The sequence below is a fragment of the Trachinotus anak genome, unplaced genomic scaffold (genome assembly GCF_046630095.1).
Source record: "Trachinotus anak isolate AG129_WGS33_773 ecotype Australia unplaced genomic scaffold, CSIRO_AGI_Tana_v1 ptg000028l, whole genome shotgun sequence".
In the NCBI taxonomy this organism is placed as follows: Eukaryota; Metazoa; Chordata; class Actinopteri; order Carangiformes; family Carangidae; genus Trachinotus; species Trachinotus anak.
In genome coordinates, this window is record NW_027273879.1 from 18,505,821 (window position 1) to 18,528,701 (window position 22,881).

At 39.6% G+C, this 22,881-nt stretch overlaps 1 protein-coding gene across 7 annotated transcripts; it reads right to left on the minus strand.

The window, feature by feature from the left end:
- Nucleotides 1-810: 810 nt before the first annotated feature.
- On the minus strand, nt 811-22,846 carry LOC139611880 (MAM domain-containing protein 2-like). 7 transcript variants are annotated; one of them, XM_071466864.1, is made up of 19 exons: nt 22,694-22,836; nt 20,355-20,540; nt 19,373-19,458; nt 19,112-19,242; nt 16,438-16,497; nt 16,188-16,298; nt 12,121-12,410; nt 9,631-9,715; nt 9,202-9,339; nt 8,020-8,291; nt 6,820-6,913; nt 5,905-6,051; nt 5,322-5,441; nt 5,035-5,174; nt 4,021-4,117; nt 3,035-3,193; nt 2,633-2,886; nt 1,273-1,357; nt 811-1,144 (listed from the first exon to the last, which is right to left on the minus strand). In XM_071466864.1, exons 5-19 carry the CDS (start codon nt 16,466-16,468, stop codon nt 1,098-1,100), a joined length of 2,070 nt encoding a protein of 689 aa, XP_071322965.1. In that variant the 5' UTR covers nt 16,469-16,497; nt 19,112-19,242; nt 19,373-19,458; nt 20,355-20,540; nt 22,694-22,836; the 3' UTR covers nt 811-1,097. The 7 variants fall into 7 exon arrangements, with proteins under 7 accessions (XP_071322965.1, XP_071322966.1, XP_071322967.1 ...); XM_071466865.1 differs by having other exon boundaries at nt 19,112-19,458; nt 22,709-22,837; XM_071466866.1 differs by lacking the exon at nt 20,355-20,540 and having other exon boundaries at nt 22,694-22,822.
- Between the last annotated feature and the right edge of the window lie 35 nt (nt 22,847-22,881).

Below are 22,881 nucleotides of genomic sequence, written 5' to 3' on the forward strand. Positions count from 1 at the left end.
TCGACAGCAACTGGGGTCGGTGTCTATGTCGGTCAATAAGGACAAGGAACTGCATTAAAGAAATGGAGGTTCCCACAGTGGCTCCATTTATGCAAATAAAGTATGTGTCTACAGTGTTTGTCCACCACAGAGGACTGACAGACTTTTTGTACAAGGCCCACAAATACTCAGATACAATAACTGCAGCTGAGTGGAGAGTTCTGACCAAGTTCAGTTTTTTTTTTGCCTTAATCTATATTCAATAATAATACTTATTGTTGTCTTTATATATATATATATATATATATATATATATATATATATATATATATATATATATATAGTTTTGTGTCAGTATCAGTGCTATTTGGTCCCAAATTTATCAATATTTGTGCCAGAACAATATCTGAGTTTCAGTAAAGATAACGAAACAACAGGTTTCTCTACAAAACCATTTTTCATTTCACAAAATGATAAATGTTTTCTTGACACATAAAACTTTGTCTAAATGGACAAAATTAAAATTCAAGTAAAGAGAATGAGTCTGACCAATTCATACAGGCGATGATCGTTTTCAATAATCTGTGCTACAGATACATTTTGGTTGGTACCAAAAAAAGAGGTTGAACTATTCCTTTAAGCGTTGTCTTCCTTTGAGTACATGGCAGTGTTATTGATTAATGATTAATTAATGGAACATATGTTTCCATACAAATGAGACAATACAACACTAAATCATGTGCATCAGTCAGACTAGGCTGTATTCCCACCTGTTGACTGACGTTATTTCCTGTATCTGAACTCAGCAGTTATCAATGAAAACCACAGACATGTTGAATAACTGTCTCACTTTATTTGAGCAATGAGCATTAATCTAATGCATTTAAATGTGAAGACAAACACAGTTTAACACACCCTCTGTTGCTACAGTGCAGAAAGAAGTGTTGACTATGATACAACTGATGTGTTGCTTCATGAAAATAGAACTACATGAAAAGTTCAGATTGACATGTAGGAGTCAGGAGTGGACAATGCTTTGGTTTGTTTGTAATGTGCAAAAAAAAAAAAAAAAAAAAAAAGGGTTCATGCATCCTACACAGCGGCTCTCCTCTTCACCTCTACTCAATCTCATTGGAGGTTCCCACGGTGGCCTGAATCTCATTTTCTGCAGGGGAAATTAAGAAATCAGGAGTGGCTACAGATCTTCAAATAACTTCCTGTGTTTTTTGTTTCTTTGCAGGACCTTAAATCCTCAGTGTTTCCAGCAGTGTGTTCAATAAATAGGTTGTTTACCTGGACAAGGTCCACCTTCAAAGACAATGTCATCAATGGCGATGTCACTCCTCACTGATGAACCTCTGGTTGCTTCAAACACAATCTGGTTCAACAACACAAAGAGAAACAATCATAATTTAGATTAATGTAGAAGTTGTTTGATGTTTTAGCTGATAGAAACATACGTTTTGTCTTTTATATGGTCTCATATTGATCTGACAAGGAAGCAGTTGAGAGCAAACCTCTACAAAGGCCTGTTAGTGGCACTAGAGAAAACAGCATGTGGTGAACAAAAAGCAGAGATTTATTCCTGTTGGCTGCATCAGTGTGCAGAGGAAATACTGAATGTTTACCAGTGACAGTTCAGGAGATATGTTTAAGGGAAAATTGAAAAGTTGCCCTAAAGTTGTTGGTGAGTGAGGTTCCTTCTGTTGATCTGGGATAATGTTCATGTTTCAGTCTGTATGTTAGCTGACTCAGGTTTTGGGAACTAGCCCTTAGTTTGCCTGCTAACAGCTGGAGCAGCCCTTGTTGCAGTAGCTTCTTTAAGGGAAAAAGAGTGTTTTCCATTCTGCTAACTCCTCCGTTACTCAGAAATGGATCACGTTCTGCCATCACTGAGGACATTCCTGTACTAGTACTGAGGAAAGCAGGCCTCTGGAGGAGCTTAAGAAGAGGTGGATCCTGTGCAGATGTTTTTTTTCAGACTGTAACACAGAAGCTCATTTAGATAGTAAAAGAAGCAGCCAGATTTCTGTGGAAATTACAGCGCTGACAAGATGTGATTTAAACGTGTATATAATCCCCACTATTAATAAAGCTTTAACACTTTTACTACTTTGTCCAACTTTTCTTTACAGAAGCCTTCTCTCTCCTTTTTTATCCTTGGCTCCACATTTGTGTTGGCTCATCAGGGAAAGACTTGGTCCAAATACTTAATACTTCAAATAGCAGCTAGGTCACAGTTGTGATCAGTCCTATAATATCCAGCCTGAACCAAGACAATATCACACTCACTGTACCTGCAGTCGTTCAGACAATTTCATTGTGTATTTGTGCTGTTGGTTAGAATCTGTGAAGGATCAATGTTGGCCAAATGGAAAGGACTCAATATGTCAGTCAGGCTTAGTTATGACGGAAATTTGAATTCTTGATGTTTGAATATCTGAAGGGTTCATCTAAAAAGTCACTAGATCCTCCAAGAAAAGTCAGTAAGTAATTTCTGACACATTTATAACCCGAGCCCTTATTTTCATGCACCAATGGCACATGAATACCGTCCTCACTACTCAAAGTCACCATGTCCAGCCCACAGACCTAAAATATACGATTATCTATAATCAAAAAACAGCTTGGAGAGACTTGGTCCCAGTCTTGCCTGATGCTGGCTGTCACACTGATACTCTACTCTGGCCCTCAGCCAGGCAATGCTCTGCTCGCCGCTCCGTTGCCACAGCAACGTGTCCTGTCCGTCCTTGTCGAGGTAAATGCTGAGCTGGCCCGTGCCGGAGCCATACATATGGTAGAAGAAGCGCAGACACTGCGGCCCCCTGGAGCCCCTCAGAGGGCGGGAGAGCAGACGGATAGTCTGACCGGGCAGCATAGGTGACGCCTCCATGTGCAGGTAGTATCCTGCCAATCAAAAGTCAGCAGGTGTGTCTCATTACAGGTGTTTAAACAACAGTCCCAACAGCACCTGAAGAATTTCTGTGTATTGTTGTGCTACAGAATAATAATGAGTACAGGGTATTATTGTTTTCAGGGAGGAGGAGAGCCTCACCGAGGCCCGTGGTGTGGTCCCCTCTGGGCCCTGTGTAGGAGGTGGGGGTGGGTCCTCTCCTCCACTCCCAGTCACCAGCATCAGTCTGCTTGTCCTGAGTGTAGCCACACAGGCCTCTTTCAAAGTCACAGTGTCCTGGCAGGAGTGACGACAACGAACCTGCAACAGGAAAATGAAGGTTACTTCATATTGGGGCGGAGTTTACTGTGTGAAAAACAACAATCAACTGACAGAAAGTTGATGTTTATCAGTGTGTAACTTTTAGCTGCTTCTCTCTCGATTCACTCAAAATTAAATCTTAATCTGATCCCTTTTTAACTTGCAAACATCAGACTGAGTTCATTTCTGAACAGTGTGTCTTCACTTCATCAGCAGGCAGTGCTTTTTGAAGTGTGGCTTAAATCACAACATCTGGATGAGCTGTATTTGACAGCAGGGGCCTGCAGCCATCAGGGGATGTGGAGGAGGCAAAATCTGCTTAGGGCCAACAACAGGTTCAGACTGGCCCTGGATTCCTTGATGAAGGGGAGACCCTTTACTTTTGACTACTACTGACCCCCTCACCTGCTGCTCCCTGTGCACTGTGGATGTTGTGTTGGTAATGAATTTTCATAGTACAATTATATTTATATGCAAAAATATCACAGTAGTAGTAGTTTGTAGTTGATATATTACTTTACTGGTGCACATTCCCAAACAAACTGTCGTGCACTGTGTTTTAACTTTTGGGCCCTTGGTGGTTTAGGACCCTGGAGCAGTTTCCTGTGTTGCACAGTTAATAATCGGCCTTGATTCCCAGTCAAGATTTCATTGTCATTGTGCAGAGTACAGGGACAAAGCCAAATGCATCAAGCATCTAATCACAAACAATAGTACTATTTACAGGTAAATGCAATTATGATTAAGTACCACAGCATAAGTGATGCTACTGTATGTCCTACAGTATCTTACTGGACAATGGAGTGAAGTAATTTAGCAGTTGTTACCTGCCGTCAGCTCACAGTCTCCGAGGCTCACAGTGATGTCATCCAGAGCCACAGAGCCGCAGTCCCAAAAGCTCCTGCAGGTGCTGATGAAAAGCACCTGAACAGCAAAACAAAGAGCAGAGGCGTCCTCATCAGCGGTGTCGTACCAGAGGAATTCCACCAGTTTTATTACCATTAATAGTTCACAGATCAGCCTCGAACAGAACTGAACCAAAGCCTCAGACACTTTGTTGTGGTTGTTTCTTTCTGCTCAGATGTTTGTGTGAGGCTCTGAAATCCCTAATTAGGAAGGAAAGAAGTCTTCGATCAAATGCTGTGTTAAAAAAAAAAAAAAAGTCATAAAGCGTTTGTGGCACCAGCATATTTTAATTGTCATCCTGCAGAACACATGATGGTGATACTGTGTCCTCTGACAGCAGCTGTTCAGTGAATAAAAGAGGCTCAAACACACAACTGAGCAGACAGTTTTTAAATGGACGACTAGTCATTTGTTTTTGTATTTAGTTCCTGTTTAGACTGACTTAACTAGACTTTTATTATTTTAATTGATTTGCATTTCATTCATCACTTTGTTTATTTGAGTTTTTTTTTTTTTTGCCTTTTAATCCTTAAATACTTCATGTTTTCTTTAAAATACTTCCTTTCCTTTTTATGTAACAGTCCCTGTATTACATTTCCTTCTCTCTTCCTTCATTTTTTCTCTATTCATTTCATGTTTGCTGCCTTTTTCTGTTCTTCTGTTACTTTTTTGTTCATTTGTCTTTGTTCAATCACTTGTTACTTAATTCGTTCCTCACATCCCTCATTCATTCCTTCATTCCTTACTCCTGTTTTTCTTTTTATTAATTCATCCATTCTTTAATTTGGTTTTTCCTTCTCTCCTTCATTTCTTTCCTTTCTGTTACTAATTCACTCTTTTCCCTCCTTTCTTTCCTCTCTGTTTGTTTGTCCCTTTGTTTATTTTTTCACACATCTCCTGATGACCCTCCAGTGTTACACTTCCTCTCCTCTGACCTTGGCAGGCTGTGATGTTTGGAAGGTGACATCCGTTGCGATCCAGATTCCTCTGGACTTCTCCCCCTGAGTCCAGATCTTCTCCTGGCTGCTGCTCTGCTTCAGATACACAGCCAGAGCCTGGTCTGTCTGGTTGAAACCTGCAGTTTCCAGAGTTTTTTGTGGTCGGTGAGTCAGTGAAATAAATCACAGCAGCAAAGAATTCACACATAGATTCAAACACCACCACACAGGGAAAAGGTCTCAGCAAATATCCTTCAATGTGGAGAGTTCGTGGTGCCACTCACCCCTCAGAGAGAAGTAAAATCTGAGGCAGTACTTCATGTTCCCTGGCAGGGTTGGACCGATCAGCCGACTCATGTAGCCACTGCGCGGGCTCAGCCACGAGTGAGCCAACAGGAAAGACCCTGGAAGGAGAAAATAGCTTTTATTTTCTTGTGAAAATCTCACTTCCTTGGAATCAGTTTTCCATGAATGTTCCCATACACACTCACATCCGGGACTGATCTGCACTTCAACAGTTTTCGGATGTTTTTCAGCCCCAGATCCTGCTTTACTTTACCCCAGTTGCACCCAGAAAGCAGCATGCATCGATTTTGTCTTCACAAATCCAGAAGACACAACATTGTCATCCCACTGAGTTGTTTTTGTTTCCACCTGATACGTGTAAAGTCCAGTATTCTTTCTCTTTTAGCTCTGTTGATGGTGTATACCAACTCACAACAAAAATATCTGGCATGACCCCATGACCATCACATCACACTGTTCTCACATTGTCACTGGTTTAAAGTTAGATCAAAAATATTGATTACAGCCACTTCATGCAGGTTTTAATGGCATGAAATCCATTATCAGTTGTTGAATTCCCACCTGCCCCTGTGGTGTGGTCTCCGTTCCTGAAGATGTTGGGCTTCACAGACACTCTCCTCCATGATGACCCTCTCACCTGGTCCTGGGTGTAGTGGCACAAACCTGACTCAAAATCACAGCTGGCGATGGAGGGGTCAAAGGTCGGCTCTGTGGAATAACATGCACTGAATCAGCACTTCTGTGGCTCTACAGTGATTTTCATCTTTTAATGACATGGACATCATGGACACATATAAGATTCACATTTGACATGGATACATAGTGACCCCCTGACCTCACCCCGAGCTGCTGCAAACTGTACATAGCTACGAAATTTAAGGTGCACATGATGTCCATATCACCACCTCCAGGACAGACCTGACATTCTATCCCCACATCATGTGAACCTCCAAGGTTTGATCTGTCAAAGATTTTTAAGCAGATCTGATCTTGTATCCTTCCTTCCTTCTTTCCTTCCTTCCTTCCTTCATGTTTGTTTATTTTTCCTTTATCCCTCCCTCATCTCCTTCCTTTCTGCATTAATTTATTGACATGTTTGCTTATTTATTCCTTTGTTCCCTTCATTCTTCTCTTCATTTCTTTATTTATTCTTTGATTAATTAACTAATTTGTTTGCTCCTTTCTTTTTTCATTCCTCATTCACTCCGTTCCAACTTATCTTCCCTCATTCTTTAATGTCATTTTTCCATCCCTCCTTCTTTCCTTTTCTTTCCTTTTGTCACTCTCTTTTACCTTCTATCTTTCTGCCCTCTGTTTGATTATCCCCTTTAACCTGAAAATTTTCACTAAGAAGGGATTCTATCATAAATATGACTGTTTGAATGGCGACATTAAAAATAAATGTGGCTGTTTCAATGGGGACATTACAATAGGCCTGTTTAGTATTAACAATGAGTGACTGTGTCTGCAGCTCACCAGTGTCTGAGCTGCAAAATTCTGGAGAAAAGGAAATGTCATCAAGTGCAACTCGTCCGCCTCTTGGACTGTTAAATGCCACTTCAAAGACCACCTGAAGGGGCAGACAGACACATGGAGACAGGGACTCGTAAACAAAGCATCATGCAATTAAGTGCATGCAGATGTACACACACACACACACACACACACACACAAACACACACACACACACACACATGTAAATTTAGGTATGTACAGTTTTGTGGTAGCAGCACTATATTTATTGTATCTATCTGTTTGATAATTATTGTCTAGGTGGGTGAAAAAGAACAAAAAATGAACCCTGTCACATTTTCCAAACAGATATAAGAACAAAGATCTTTTATTTTATGAAAAACAAACCTTATATTGCCTCACAAACAGAACCACTGCTGACTGTTTGAAGCTTTGTCTCCAGCTTTATGTACTATCTTAGCACAGTAGCAACACCCCAGAGAGAAGGTCAAAACTCACAGCTGAGGTTTGTTGCACTTTTGATGATATTAGAGAGTAAACAGATTGTGATCATGGTGGGTTGAGAAATACACAGAGTTGTAATATAATTGTTTTTGTTTTTCTCATATCTGTTCTTCTGTAATTAATCACTGTGCAACAAGTTTGTATCAGCACATCACAAATCAGACTATAAAGTTCTGGAGCATCTTCAGTTGAGATAAATGTTTGTTTTGTTAAATATAACACTGGTGAAAATTCATAGTTAATGCAAGACTATGTAACTTTTGCCAAACAGCGGCCACAGTGACCACAAGTGACAACTAAAGAGAAATGGCACAATGTATTTCCCCACATGTCCCATAATTCTCTTGAGTCCCTTGTTCATTACAAGGTGATTTGACTGAGCTTAAATGTATTGTAACAGTAGTACAAGTGGAGACGAGTCATTAAGTCAGTAAAATCAAGCATTTATCTGAAGTTTGTTAACATTAGCTAACACTGGCTAACATCAGCCACTGGTCATACCAGACCAAGTGAGGCTGTAGCAGTGAAACCCGCTCAGTCTACTGCAAATGTGCGTTTACTTCACTCTTTCATTAGTGAGAGGAACACTGTGTAATGTACATCCTCTCACTTTAGAATCTGTTTATGTAAAAGTCAGGACATACGGGATTAAAATGACATGTACATAAATATGACATACTTTAACATGTTCACACTGACCTGTACAGAGTATGGTGCCTTCAGGTCCACCTGTACAGGTATCCACTCTCCAAGCGTCTCACTCCAATCACTCTGGTTTTCTGCCTTCCACAGCTCCTGGTACTGGCCCATACGGTCCCGGGTGAAGACAGAGAACAGGTTCCCTCTCTCCTCGCTTCGCTGATACTGAAAACTCAGGCAGCCGGACATCGGCACCGTCGTCATAGGGGACACCAGTTTGGCCACTTCTTTGAAGGTCTTGGCATAGATGGAGTCCACATACATGAAGTGACCTGAGAGGGAGTTTAAACATGAATCAGCTTGTAGAATATATTTACTCATATCAAGTGAGAACTGATTTAATGATTTGCGGGTCAACAGATATCTAGACAGCTAAATCAATACTGAATCTGGGTTATATATAACTATCGTTTACACAACATTAAAATGAATATATTTCAATCTAAAGCAGGTCTAGATTACATGTTTAAATATAGTCAATAAAATGTTGTTTAGTTGGTGTTGTCAGTCTTGTCATGACATGTATAAGACCAGGTTAACACCATGAATCAGTTTTGTTTGTGTTATTGTGCGGTACTTTTACTTAAGTAAAGGATCTGAGTACCTCTTCCACACTGGAAGTCACACAATAACACAAACAAACTAAGTGACTGAGGCAGGGGCAGACCAGCAAGTCCCTGTCCTGTGAAGTAAAATGACTGTTTTTGTCAATGGAGTCTGGTGACTTTGAACAGAGTGATATAATGGCTGTTTCTGGTTAAACGAAAAGGATCTTACGCTTTAACAGAAAGTGCCATCTCTGTAGGAATCCTACCCAGATTGTTTTAGATATTTATAATAATAATATGAACCTGTCAGTGGCAAAGACATGTTTTAGTGGACAAATGCACCATTTGATTATATTGCAGCAGCTGTTTAGCAGTTCTGGGTTCACTGTTCTTGCTCAATAGTGGACTGATTGGAAACATTTTGAATGCTGAGTCATGAATAAAACCCATGAATAAATAAGAACATCAAACATCCCAGTGTTATCCTTTAAGTATGAACAAATGGGGTTGGGGTTGGGTGCCACAGACAGGGTTGAGAAGTCACAAAGTACTGAGAGACAAACAAACACACTGCACCTGCTCTGACTCACTGGTTAAAAACACTTTGTATGAATATAATGTAAATCTTACTCACCTGTCCTGTTGTTGTATGTGTGGTCATTTGGCATGTTGTTGTGAAGGAGCTGGACCCCACCTCCTCCCACATACCAGTTTACATTGGCGTTCCATTGGTTACTGTATCCACACAGATGAGACTCCTCAAAATCACAATCTGGATGTAGAGAAAATGAGAAATCAGCTGCTGTGTGGGTGCAAAAGGCTCTCATGCTATTGGATCTCTATAATGTTTTCACTTTATAATGCACCAAATATGTTCGTGTGTGTGTGTGTGTGTGAGAGAGAGAGAGAGTTTAAGGAACAGGGCACAGATGGTTTTTAATCCAGCCATGTTTTTTTGTTTAAAGAAAGATGTGTGAGTGATATACAGTAATCAGCCACAGCATTAAAACCAGTGATCAGTCTCAGTGCTGAGGCTGATCAGTGGATGTGTGAAGTCACTGACCCAGGCAGTATCCGGGGCTGATGTGGATCTCAAAGATGGCCACACTGGTCCCATCGCTCTGTCCAGGTTTACCTTCAATGACAACCTAATCAGAAACACATGTTCAATAACAACCTGAACCCAGTGATTCAGAGTGACACGTGAATGACATCATAGACAGTGAGCTGAAGTATGGAAGGTCAGAGAGAGTGCATGCATGAAATGTAATGATACGTAATTTACTTTCAAAGCTCTTGTGAGCAGCAGCAGGTTTGCTGTAAAATGACTTACAGAAGAAGAGATGACAGAGAAGAAACACACTCATTATGCCACAAGGTCAGGACTTGTATGTGTATGTGTGTGTGTGTGTGTGTGTGTGGGATGAGGCGCAATCTCAGATTTCATTTGCACTTATTTCGATGAATAAATGTTTTCTTTATCATGTGTGTTAAAAATTGTGGACAAGTTGCTCTTGTTAGCAAATAGTTACCCATTTTAAAATCCATTCACTTCCTTTTAGCTCCACTTTAGTCTCCACCAACTCCTGAGAAAAATAGCTAGCTCTTTAGCTATTAGATGCTTGCTTTCTTCTGCGGCTAACGCTAATTGCTAACTGTTGTTGGGAAGGTAAAGTTGAGTGATGTTATCAGGAACTCAAGGAGCCCTGAAACTGAACAATCCAGTACATGTCATAAAACCAAAGCAATAAGCTAAAAGAGGCTGAAAAACTCCATAGCACTATGAGCTTTTCACATTTTACTTTCAAAACCATGCATCAAACAATGAAAAGATATGTTTTGTACCAGATTTAGCTGTAGCTACTTTCCATCTGTAGCCTGTCATTGTTACTTAATATCTTGACATTTTGGTAAACATACTAATTCACTTTCTTTCTAAGACTAAGACGATTGACATTACCCTCATGTCTTTGTGTTACAATCAGAATGTGGTTAACATAGCTAAAGGCTAGAAACAGGGGGAACAGCTAGCTTAGTTTAACAAAATGCTGAACTATTCCTTTAATGGGCAAAAAATATTAATGCAGTTTTAACCAAAACAAGAACATAACGATGGTCATTTCTGTGATGGTAATTTGAAATTTGAAACACAGATCAGTCATTTTCAGTCACAAGTTAGGAATGTGAGAACGTGTTGGTGCTTTTGAGTTGAGTGTAAGTTAATGTCAGAACATTTTCTCAGTCAGAGTGAAGTTTAAACCACTGGCATATTGATTTTTTTCACCAAGGTCTGGACTGAAGCATGTTTATGAGCTGAGGGGCCCTCACATAGCAGAGGCCTGGTTTACCATCATGTAGGTCACAACCCTGTCAGAGTCAGCTCTGCATCTGCATATAATATAAACATGAGCTGTACTGTTCCCACCCAGTGTTTAGATAATGTGTGTCGGTGTAGGTGTGTGTGCTTCTCAACACACTTCATACTGGCCTCAATTAGGGCGTGCATGTGTAACGTCAACCTATATCTGTCGTCCTTACAGCAACAGCATGAAATGTTGTTTTCTGCACCTCTGTTGCTTAGGAAAGTCAGCAGCAAATAATATTCATTGCTGTGACACAGTGTACTCTATAAATAGTAAATAATTAGTAAATTAGTGTGGTGCTGGTACATTTTTACTGGTTTACTAATTCTAATTTACCAAATTTACCAGCACCAGAGGAGCCTACAGTTACACTGTTTATGGCCCATTTCTTCCCTCATTAGCATTAAAGCTCTGTGAGAAAGTTTTCTGATAAAGAAATGGAAATATAATTACCTTTTCTTCAAATATTATGGATAATGTAGCAATATTATGACTTTGTTACTTATAATATACTTTTTTCTACAACTCTATTCTCATAACATTATGGCCTCTTTCTCAAAATATTCAAATAGAACTATTTAAATCTTTTCCTAACAGTGGCCCTTACACTCCATCATGTATTTACAGTTGTGCATAACTGTTAACTGACCCAGTGTTTTTGTTCTGTGGTTTTTTTGCATGTGTTCCAACAATTTTGGTGACTTTTTTTCCACATCTATGACATCTCAAAAACTAAAAGCTGGACTTACATGACACTTGCTATTTATATTCAATGTCCTCAGTAATGAATGATATGTAATGTTTTTGCATCCTCCTGCCCTTTTCTGGCCATTAAGAAAAAAATCAATTTACAACAGTGTCCATTTTGATAAGTGTATAAAAGTGTGTGACCTGAACACTAGAACAAATTCCTTGTACGTGAAAACATACTTGGCAATAAACCTGATTCTGACCTTTTCTTTAGTGCTATCATCAGCACAAACATGACACTTTCAGCGCTACTGGTGAGGTTGTAATAATAGTTAAACTGCCAGTATGCCATTTGTTTCATCCAACATTTTCATATTATGGAATAAATTAAACATAAAAATCCCTCCAGGGACCATTAGAGGAGCTTTAGACTTTAGCCTTGTTATCATTTTAAGCTGGTCTCTTATTAAACAAAGATTAGACTCTATTTAGTATTTTACCCTGTAAGGCTCAGTGTTGTTATGCAGGTCCATGCTTGAGATGACCCAGCTGTCAGAGGGCGTCTGGCTGCTCCACAGTGGCCTGTCAAAGCTCTTTCCCTCCATGCGCTGCAGGACCTCCAGGCTTCCTGACCCTATGATCTGGTAGACGAGCCTCAGGCAGCTCCACTCGCCCTGCTCCAGAGCTGGACTCAGCAGGACCCCTGTGATCTCTCTCTGTGGTCTGTCACCTGCACCTATCTCATCGTCCTGGTCATTGGTCGTGCCCCCGTCCACTGCGACAAAACGGCCTGAAATAAAAAGGTGTGTAGGATTTAGCTCTTAAATCGTGAATGATGCTACTTTCAAGAAATACAAAAATATCTATCAGGTAGCCATTGGTTTCCACTCATTTTCACTGACATTTAGTGTTATGAAAGTATAAATTCATAGAATCTTGAGATATGCATTAAAAGACTTTCAACTTTTCTGTCATTGGAATAATTTTTAAAATGAAAACCGTTTCGTAAAAATAATTCAGGTTTACTGCACAGCATTACAGCAGTGTACAACTGAAGCCTTAAAAATATTGCATCCTCCTTAATAAATCTTTGAAAGTTTTATATCCAAATTGAAGCAAACAATGATCTATTTTTCTATTTTATTTAATTCACTATGAACCTGGTTGCATCTACTTTTGCATCATAGTACACTGGAGATTGTTCCTATCATCGGTTGACTGCCAATTAGCAGCATTTGTCAGCTATAAAAGAGACTGGCCAGTCAGCACCTTAATTTAGGAGGTATGAGAGGAGTCAAAAGTTGGAAAATGTCAACTTCCAAATTGTGGCAAATTCAAACTTAAGCTCTGTAGTAATTTGCCAAAAAGAAAAAGTGTTGTATGCACTGTGATGCATGGGTGGAACAAGAATGTCACTCTCTACCAAGCCTTGATAAATGTGTCTGGAGGAGAAGATTTAAAAAAAAAACTGCAAGGCAAAAATCCCTTAAATTCTCAGAGAAAGTCATTGGTTGATTATTCACACAATGATTGGTTCTGAGCAAGTTTCTTTCTAGCTTGTGAGCATTGCCAAGATCACAGCAACACAGTTGTCTCCAGACGACTCTACAGTCATGCTAGCAGCTCTGTGAGGCTGCAGGCACAAAGGTTTTCTGTGGTATTTAGCAGGTTTTCCATTTTCTCCAGAGCAGCTTAGCATGTTAGCATGCTAACATTGCTGTTTAGCAATAAACACAAAGTGCAGCTGAGGCTGCAGGGTATACCACTCTGCAGGTATTTGGTTGCACCAAACAACTTGAATATCTGACCTGATGGTGGCACTAGAAGAGGAGTCAAGATCAAGCAGCTTATTCAGTGGTTGTTGATGTATTTCACTCTGGACCACAGTGGTGGACTGACCTACAAACTGACCTTCTATCCCCACCAATTGCATGGCTACATACATTGAATAATTTGACTATTATTCATTTGTTCTATACAAGATGAGGTCCTGAAGAACTGAGGTTGACATCCGAGCAGCAATCTGCACTAAAGCACCTCAATTGACTGATTTCAAATTTAATTGATCATAGTATTGGCACACAATCAAACTCCTGTGCTGTCTTGACTTAGTGCCAGTGCCTTCTTTGATTTGAGAAAAGCAGTTTCTCTTTAAAGTAGAACAGCAGGGGATAGAAACATGTTAAAAACTGGATCTTGTTTCAATTGGATCATTTTCCAGAAACAAGTTACAAAATTTTAGACAAATTCACAGAATCAGACATTTTGCATCAGGATGTTTATCCAAAGTCAAAATACTCTGACTCTGTGCAACATGAAATCCACCACAGCTCTCATCATAACAGTAAATCTCAGCTTCTTTTCTGCTCCAGGGGGTTCTGAGCTCTCTTCACTGGTCTGCCATTTATTATTTGTCCCTGTGGAATGCCCTGCTGCCCCAGGGCTCCTACATCCTGACCAACACATGTGTATTCAAATACACTGACACACACACAGACACAGACACACACACACACACACACACACCATAGCTGAGCTCATTTCACCTTCACTTTGGTCAATGTTTTTGCCAGTAAACTGCAATTGGTTGCAAATGTTTGTAGTTAGATGCTGAAGTGGAATTTAAATCTACCCAATCTTAACGTTGACTCACGCTCACACTGATATGCTTCCTTGGTTTAATTAGTGTATGTGCCTTATTTGGATTCAGAAAAGAAAAAAGAAAATCAAAATTTCAAATATATACAAGATGACGAGTTCTGTTAAAGCTTCAGCTGTGCTGCACTGAACACAGAAAAGGGAAAAGAGAATTGAGAGAGGAGAATAAATGAGCAGGAGCTGAGCACACCATTAACGCATCAACTGCCCTGATCTTTTTAACAAGCCGGTGGCAATAGCAACAAGGATGGAAACAGGAAAAGAGAAAGTGGTTGACATTTCCCAGGGGAAAGACAGAAAGTGAGACAGGCTGCAACAGCAGAGCAATTTTCAGACAAATATGAGCAAGAAACGGTGGAAAAAAAAGAGTCTTATTAAGAAGTTTTTTCCAACAGGGTCTGGCTGCAGACACAGTAGCTACTGGAGCAGTAGGACAGTGTTGTGCTTGGAGGAAATCTGCACTAATCAAAAGGGCAAAGATTAGAGTGGGTTAGGAATAAGAACCACAGTGCAGGGTATCTCCACGTGAGCTCTGATTGTACCTCTCAACAGACCTGAAGCATTCAGTCAAGTGATTGGTCTACACTCTCTGTTAGATATTGTGAACTTATCCAATGCATATGCTTTGTGTTGAGTTTAGTTTTCTTTTTGCTACGTTTTTTCTATAACATTGTTCATGTATTTGTACTGCAGATTATTGACATGTTCTGCTACTCTCAATGTTATATTTGACACAACAATGAAACTGTTAATGAATTTTTTGTGTTGAAGAAAATCCAATAAACATTCTGGGAAGAAAAAGATAATGTAAATTTAACATCATTGTTTTGTATGGTTGTTGCTCAAACAAAGCAGTTTGTTTGCCCTGTCATCATTTCTCACGTTATAAACCTAATAAATAATTGATATATCAGTATATATTATATATTACTTACTGTAATGGACAGTGAACCACAGGGTAAAAAGTTAAAAATAGCTATGATTCTGGCTCTAGTTTACAGATGTGGAAGTTCATTTAGGTTCAGCTCACTCAGATATGTTCTCGCACTGAAGGATGAAATATAATCTGGCCCTTGCCCAAGTGTGGCTGCCTGATTTGCCTAGGATTTGGAAATGTGGAATCAGACCAGTTCTTGAACCACCTCTAGTGTATCATTCTCCATCAGTCTAGGATAACAGGCCTCCCAAATTTAGGCATATCAGGTGAAAGATGGTTAAATTTAGGGATAGGTTGTATGATTAAGACTGGGCTAACAATCTGAGAGTGTTTCGTAATCAACATAACCTCCACCTCTTCAAACAGGCCCCTTGTCATGTCACAAGTAACATCCAGCTGCTAGTGCAACACCTGCAGTCAGACCTTTCTCAATACTTCCCACACGGACTTTGCTTTCCGCAACAGTCTACAAGTGTATTCAATCTGAGTACAGATACTGCAAATTAAAATGTTAGAGAAATTAACAACTCCGTTAAAGTTTCTGCAAAAGGGTAATTGCATGACTTAAACCATGTACAAATTATCTTATTTGCAGACATCTGTTGGCTTTGATCTCGTCACATAAATAGACAGTGACATAACTAAAATATGGGTGTGCACCATAGTCATCCGTATCAGCTGCTCTACCAACCCAAAGAGAATGCCTGAATGTGTTATTTCACTGACTCCAGATGTTCTGACTGAGATGCTTCAATCAATGCAGACCAGATGGGCTTCTTTTCACTAGTGTGCTTCAGTGGTATGGCCAAAGTCAGCACCAAAACAACTGCAACATCACAGCCAAACCTGTTAACTGCTACTAAAAGAGCCATGATACAGTCTCCACTCATCACTCATCACCCAAAACTAAAAAGGTTTTCAAGGAAAGAGGAGTGAAGATACAGTGAGGCATCCATTAAAGCCTCCCAGTACCATCTTTGTGCAGGGTCCAGCTCATAAAGTCTGCATCTGACGTATATCCACAGGTGTTGGATTCAAAGTTGCAGGAGCCTGGCAACAGCTGGATGTGGGCTTGGATGGTGGCTTTGAGCACAGACGGAGAAAAAGAGAGAGGGGAGACATTAGAGACAGGGAATGGTAAGTATGAATCATGGTAACTGGCATTAACAGAAACATGCCCTCATGCACCAGCAATGGCACAACCATTAACAAACGTACTCACCAGCAAAAGTCAAGAGGTAGAACGGAAGCATTGCAGCTTTCTGTGGAAATAACTTGACTCCTGGAAGAATTAAGAAAAGCAAAAGTAGGTCTTGCATCCACAGCTGGGAAAATACAAAAAGTTGTGACAAAAAGTTTGTTTTTGAGGACTTCTCTGGTGTGTGTGTTGCCTGAGTGTCTCTCCAGCTCACAGACTGGCAGCACACTGCAGACTCTCCACTGGGAAGTGTGTATGTGTCTGGACAACAGAGCAGGGAGGAGGAGAAAGAGAGAGGTCTGGGACGGAGAAGAGGAGGAGAAAGAAGGTGAGTGATGAGCTGCTGGGAGAGAGGGTGGGGGGGTGGCTGTTGGGAGAAAGAGGTGGGAGACATGAGAAAGGGAGAAAAATGTGAGAAAGAGAGAGCTTAAGGAAGAAACATAAAGTAATGAAGTACAGAAGAGAAGGAGAACGTGCACTAATGATCATTTCGTTCAAACACTTGAAATAAATTATGTTTACATTTTTGTGAGCAGCCTCTTGTGGCTGTGGCAGTAATTACTGTAGGCTGGAGGACAAATAGTAAATTCTTATGCATAGGAGAATGAGCGAAAGCTGTGATCTCCCACACACTGTCAGTACAAAATGACATATTTTTGATTAATGTTAAAGCTATAATATGTAATTTTTCTGCATTCATTTTCAAACCTAGAGAAATCTGTAATTTTTAAACTTTTACAATGTGATTTGATGTATTGATATCCATAAGAAGATATATTTGTGGTTTTACAAACCAAAAACAATTTCAGTGTAGTTTTACATCTCCTCTCTCAGGCTCAGAGAGACTCTGAGCCTCTCTTCTGATTGGCTGACTGTTGTCTGACTGATCGAATAAAAACAAATTGTTCACACTAAGAGAAACTAAATCCTGCAAGGCTGGACAGTGGGCAATGGATGGCCAGGCTAGGGGAACAGCTGACAGCAGTGAATGCTTTTGACATCACAAAGTTACTGAAATCCTGACGGCTCGTTTTGAGGCTCAGTTTCTGAATACAGGCTGTGTGCATGCAGAAAATAGCACCTACAATTTCTTTATAATCAAAAAGACATAAAAAAAACCCAACTCACTTTATACAATATGGGACCTTTAATCGATGTAACGGTCATCAAATCCCCTTTCCACATGGTTGTCTGCCAGAAGTGACTTTTTTATCCAGGTTTAATTGATTCATTTTTACAATATACTTTTTAGATCTTGGACATTTTAACTTTATATTCTAACCTATTCTTTTATATTCTGAAGGATTTTAGTCATCAGAAATTTGGATCATAAGTTATCAGAGAAACAAGCTGATCAAACGTTCTTCAGTCTTGAAGAAACACATATCTTTAATGTGACATTGCTTTATTCAGTGTTTTTATGTTTGAATCACCAGATCAATTTGTTGTGAAGAGGAGGAGACCTCTGTGGGTAATTCAGATTATGGTTAAAACTATTCCCTCAATCATATTCTACATAATGACATCACAATCTCAGAGTTAGAGGTTAAGTGCCTTGCTCCTCAGTGGTGGCACTGACAGAAGGTCAATGCCATCCATTCACCTCCCTGAACAACAAACTGCTATCTTCTAGCTGAGATTAGCCACAAGAATATCACTATTCCCATTTAAGAAACACAAAGGTGGAAGGAGCAGGATGTGGTTGTATGGTCACTAAACATCTCAGGGAGGAGCTTGGGTGGAGGGATGTGTCTAACTTTGACAATGGAGGCTATTGTTTGCTTCCTGTCTCCTACCAACAGTAAACACTGGTTTCTTTAACTGAATGACAAGTTCAATGATCACATATGTCTGACATATGCAGATACTCTCGGGCCAAATAGTGTACAATATTTCATCAACTATTTTGTATATTGTGTGCTAGAACTGCACAAAAACATGCCGTTCTGGAAGCTTCACTGTTTAAGGAGAGGCCTGAATACATAAATTGGCTTAAACTGTGCCTGCCTTTAACAGCTTGCAGGCATTTTGTATTTTTGAAGATGAACATTATATAATTCTGTGAACCTAACAAAAACATTTTTAGATAACACCAGTATTACTTAAATGTTAATGAGCCAAGTGGGAATCTAAAGCTGTCACAAGAGAGACACTGTGTCCTGCGCAAATGCAAAAAAAAAAGACTTTTTGATGAGCGATTAATAGAAAAACTGAATCTGAATTCTGAACGCCTTCTTTCAAGTAACAATGCATAAGGGAATGACAATGAGAGGTAGAGGAGAAAAGAATGTACCATGTTGGATACGGGTGATTAGACTTTGCTATAATTTTTTTTCCAAAGGAGTTCTCTCATCCACATTTGTGACCCATGTGTCAGACATGCTTTCTCTGCCTCTCTCTTTCTCTCCCTTTGTGCAGTTGTCGTATATTATACATGACCATTCCTCCACTTTCCTCACTCATTTATCAGCATTTTAATCAAGTACTATGGAAACCATGTACACCTTCAAACCAGATGGGGAACTTGAACTCATGAACCCCTGATTTTGTCCGTATGGCCAGACTGCAGCCTTGAGCTAATAATGAGGATCTCAGTCAGAGAGAAAATGACTCATAAAATGATTATTTTCAAGTGTAAATGCAAACAGTACAAACTGTTTGGTCAAGAACAGAGAGAAGATTGAGAGAGGATTCTTGCCTGTTTTCCAGGGATTACTGTATGTCCAGGGATTTCTACATTCATTCAGCTCTAAAGACAATTTTAGTTTTCAACTGGTTTAAATTTCCATCCTCACAAACCATCAGTCATCTCTTTAATTTCCTGGTTGCCTGTGTAAACAACAATACAGGGCTTCAATAAATAAACGAAGTGCACCAGAATGTGTCATGTGCAGTGCATGCAGAGTAATGTTTGCACAATGATGCAGTTATGACAGTATCTCCTCAGTATGTAACTTGCCGGCCAGTGAGATCAGCAGCTTAGGTCCCCCCTGACCCACCACCCTTCCTCTGGGAACCCTCCAGACCACTGGATCAGCCCTAAAACTGTAACATAAATCTTGATTTCAATCACGAAACAGTGAATCTACTCTGTTCTAAGGGCTGGGACTGACCTTTAAATGGTTTAAATCTTTATTATCATTCATATTTACTCCTGAGATTTTATTGTAAAGGAAAATATAGACACAAAAAATGTTTTTGCAAACTTGTCTCAGATACTGTTGTTTAACTTAGTCTGTTGGCAGTATGAGTGACAGTTAATAACATACCTTTTACTGTATGAGACCCAACCAGTTCAATAGGAAGTAATTATATGAACAAATACCCCAAAGATTTGTAATATAACCATGAAATTGTGAAATAATTCAATACATTTGTAAAACATTATGTAATGCTGCTGCTTTTATGTCATTCCAGCTGTTTTGTATTTTCATTTTCCCAGATGTTTATTTCAGAATACCACTTTTCAACACAAACTCTTTGTCAATCGAGACAAACAGGAAAGAGCAAAAGCCACTGACATTAGGCTCTGCCATGTAAGTATAATTTGATGAAAATTTAAAAAAAATTTTTATACATGAATAGTAATTTTATGAATTACATAAAAGGTCTTGGATATATTGTCATCCTTTAGAGACCATTTATCATTTCCTCTTGTCTCTATTATAACAGGAAAAACAACTCATTAACACCATACACTTTGTAATATATTTGTACAAGTTGATAATGCAGTAGGGTCAGAAATCATGCACAGATTGTTAATGTAGTTTATAAATTATTTTTTGATTTCATAATATACTTAGGCCCACTCCTTCTTATGTATTTTTAAACAGGTTTATCGCCCTCTGAGGCTGGTCTTTGGCACAGCAATGCTTTGAGCTAAATGCTAATGCCAGCATGCTAACATAATTACAATTATAATAATAACATGTTGATCTTACATAGTGACAGTAAAGGTTACCACCATCCTGCCACCAATCCTCTCCGTTCCTGCTGCAGAGTACCACCTGCAGACAGGCTGCGATCACAGGCTCTGGGCAGGGGAACAAGGATCCCGGATGGTCTCATGAATATATGGGAACCTGCAGTGTGCATTTAATCGAGGCCACTGGTTTTCTGCGTGATAACTGTGTGATGGGAAACGATGAAACATTAATGTGTGTTAATTCCAGTAAGGGCTTCAGTCTGCGCTCACTGCGTGCCGTACAACTACTGACAGGACATGTACAGTATACCTTCATCCATGCAGAGAGAGATGGACACAAATTATTGATGTCTTCTCAGGAAATAGAGCAGCAGAGAACTGGACTGGCATGAAATATAGGTTGTGTGACATGAGTTAACGCCAGCAGCAGAGTGATAACGTTACCTCAGATACACTCTGATGACCTGATTCTGCACGCTGCACTCTATATTGTGGAGCTTTCTGATTGGCTCGGGTCATTAAAATGTGTCATACACGCCTCCACATTCACCCAGACGTTCCCAGCCTGTACTTTATAGAAGCGTGCAGGCTGTTTGTGTGGGCTATGAGATTTGTGGCTGCAGAGAGGGCAATAACAGACTGGATGCCATGGTTACTACTCGGCACCATCACCGTCCTCTGTCACATACTGTTGTCACGGTAACGGCTGCTCCAGCAGAAGGATGCACGCGACTTAGGTGAGAATATGTTGCAGGAGCTCAACAATGTGTAGATACACGATCCTATTGATCTGCTCCACCAGGCCTTGAGTGACACCAGATTATTTTGCCAAGGGCCCTGCAAACACTACTGTGTATCAGTCATGCTTAGTTACTGAATTTCATTTCATACATGCCAGCCTATCAACAAGAATAACAGGCCTGGAATGAAAAGGTTTTGTGTGATTTTTAACCAAACTAGCAGGAAACAATGAAAAAGAAAACCTTTCTGCATTTTACTTTGGGATATTTGATCTTATTGAAACTGCTATGAGCTGCTTTAAAACTCAAATTAATATTAAATCACCTATGTGTGAATACAGACATTTATGTATTCATATTCAGTAACTACTGTGTTAATGACTGTAGTTAATTACTTCATAAGCATCACTGGTGATTATGAGGAGACATTAATAAGCTCAAGAGCGTGTCATCAAAATTAAGTTACACTGTGTAACACTGCATAGCCATTAATGATCTGATGCAAATTGTTATAGTTGTGTAATGTCATTTACAGCAAAACTGTGTTGTAAAAAAATATGAATTTCCCTGTTTCCCATGACTATTTCAACTGTAAATGTAATGGTCCTAATGTAATAACTAATCATTAGCAACAAAAACAAACAATTTCCACTAATGAAATGAAATAAAAACATTTGTGGGAATGTGGGATTATTGCAATAAGCATTTGACAGTTATTTGTGTCTGTATTTCAAAACATTTCAAATTAGTGTCATTTGAAGATTGTGAATATCTGGACAACTGTAGAAAAAAAAATTAAGGCTATATTACTTTTCCCGCAGGTTCCAGAATGCCTCCTCTGACCAGACTGAAGGGAAAATATTCCTCCTAAAGCACAATATAGATTTTTGTTTTCCAAGCTGCGACTCCTTTGTTCGGCCAAACAAATATGATACACATATGAAACAAGGGTGACAGAACTAACACATTCATGGCCGTTTCTCACAGCATTTTGATGTGTCGTACTAGGAAAAGCACAGGTATTGCCAATAACATTTACAATGGCTCTGTCTGATTCAAGTGTTCCGGTAAGCCATAGAAACACTGTGAAAAAGGCCCATTTCATCATTATAACAATATATGAAAATTACTATAGATAAATTAACTAGCATTAATTTTATATATTAAGCAAAAAGAACTTTAAATAATATAATATAATTACACGCACAAGGTTCTTATTATTTAATTAGAGATTCAATGGTATTTCTAATTCAGTGCTACTTGTTAAAGGTTTGCTGGTCTAGCCTGGAAAAAAATGGCTGCCATCTTTGACTAGCTGATTACAGAGGCGCTACTGGCTACTTAACGATTTTTAATTTCAAAGCAGGTGAAATACTTTTTGTTAAAGCGAAGAGTCTTTGAGAAAGCACACAGGCATCATTAAATACCGATTTTTTTTTTTTAAGTTGTGTTTATATTTGTTGTTGGGAAAAACATTCTTGTCTAACATTAGCTAGTTTATCAGGACTAACCGTTAGCTAACTGTCAAAACGGCTAACTTGGGTTACATATAATTCATTCTTAGCTAACAGACGATTGGGCACAAACTAGCTAGTTAGATATATCACTTTTCTACCTGTCCACCTCTTACAGGTGTCTCAGTATCCCAGGAACATCTTCGACAGGCAGAAAACAGCGACACCGCCGGCCGACCGTGGGAGCATGACAGCTAGCGGCGTTGCAGCGGGCAGCGGGCAGAGCCGGGGCTGCTCATTGCGGGCTGCTGGTGATGGAGTAGGTGGGACGAGGCTGGGCGACCAGCAT

Bases quoted from the DNA above. Each gene is read 5' to 3' on its own strand.
- LOC139611880 (XM_071466862.1), bottom strand. From the start codon at position 16,807: ATGTCTCCCACCTCTTTCTCCCAACAGCCACCCCCCCACCCTCTCTCC. The intron at 5,175-5,321 runs GTGAGTGGCACC...TGGAAACTGCAG, and splicing joins ATTTTACTTCTCTCTGAGGG to GTTTCAACCAGACAGACCAG. The intron at 1,358-2,632 runs GCAAGACTGGGA...TTGTTGAACCAG, and splicing joins AGTGTGACAGCCAGCATCAG to ATTGTGTTTGAAGCAACCAG.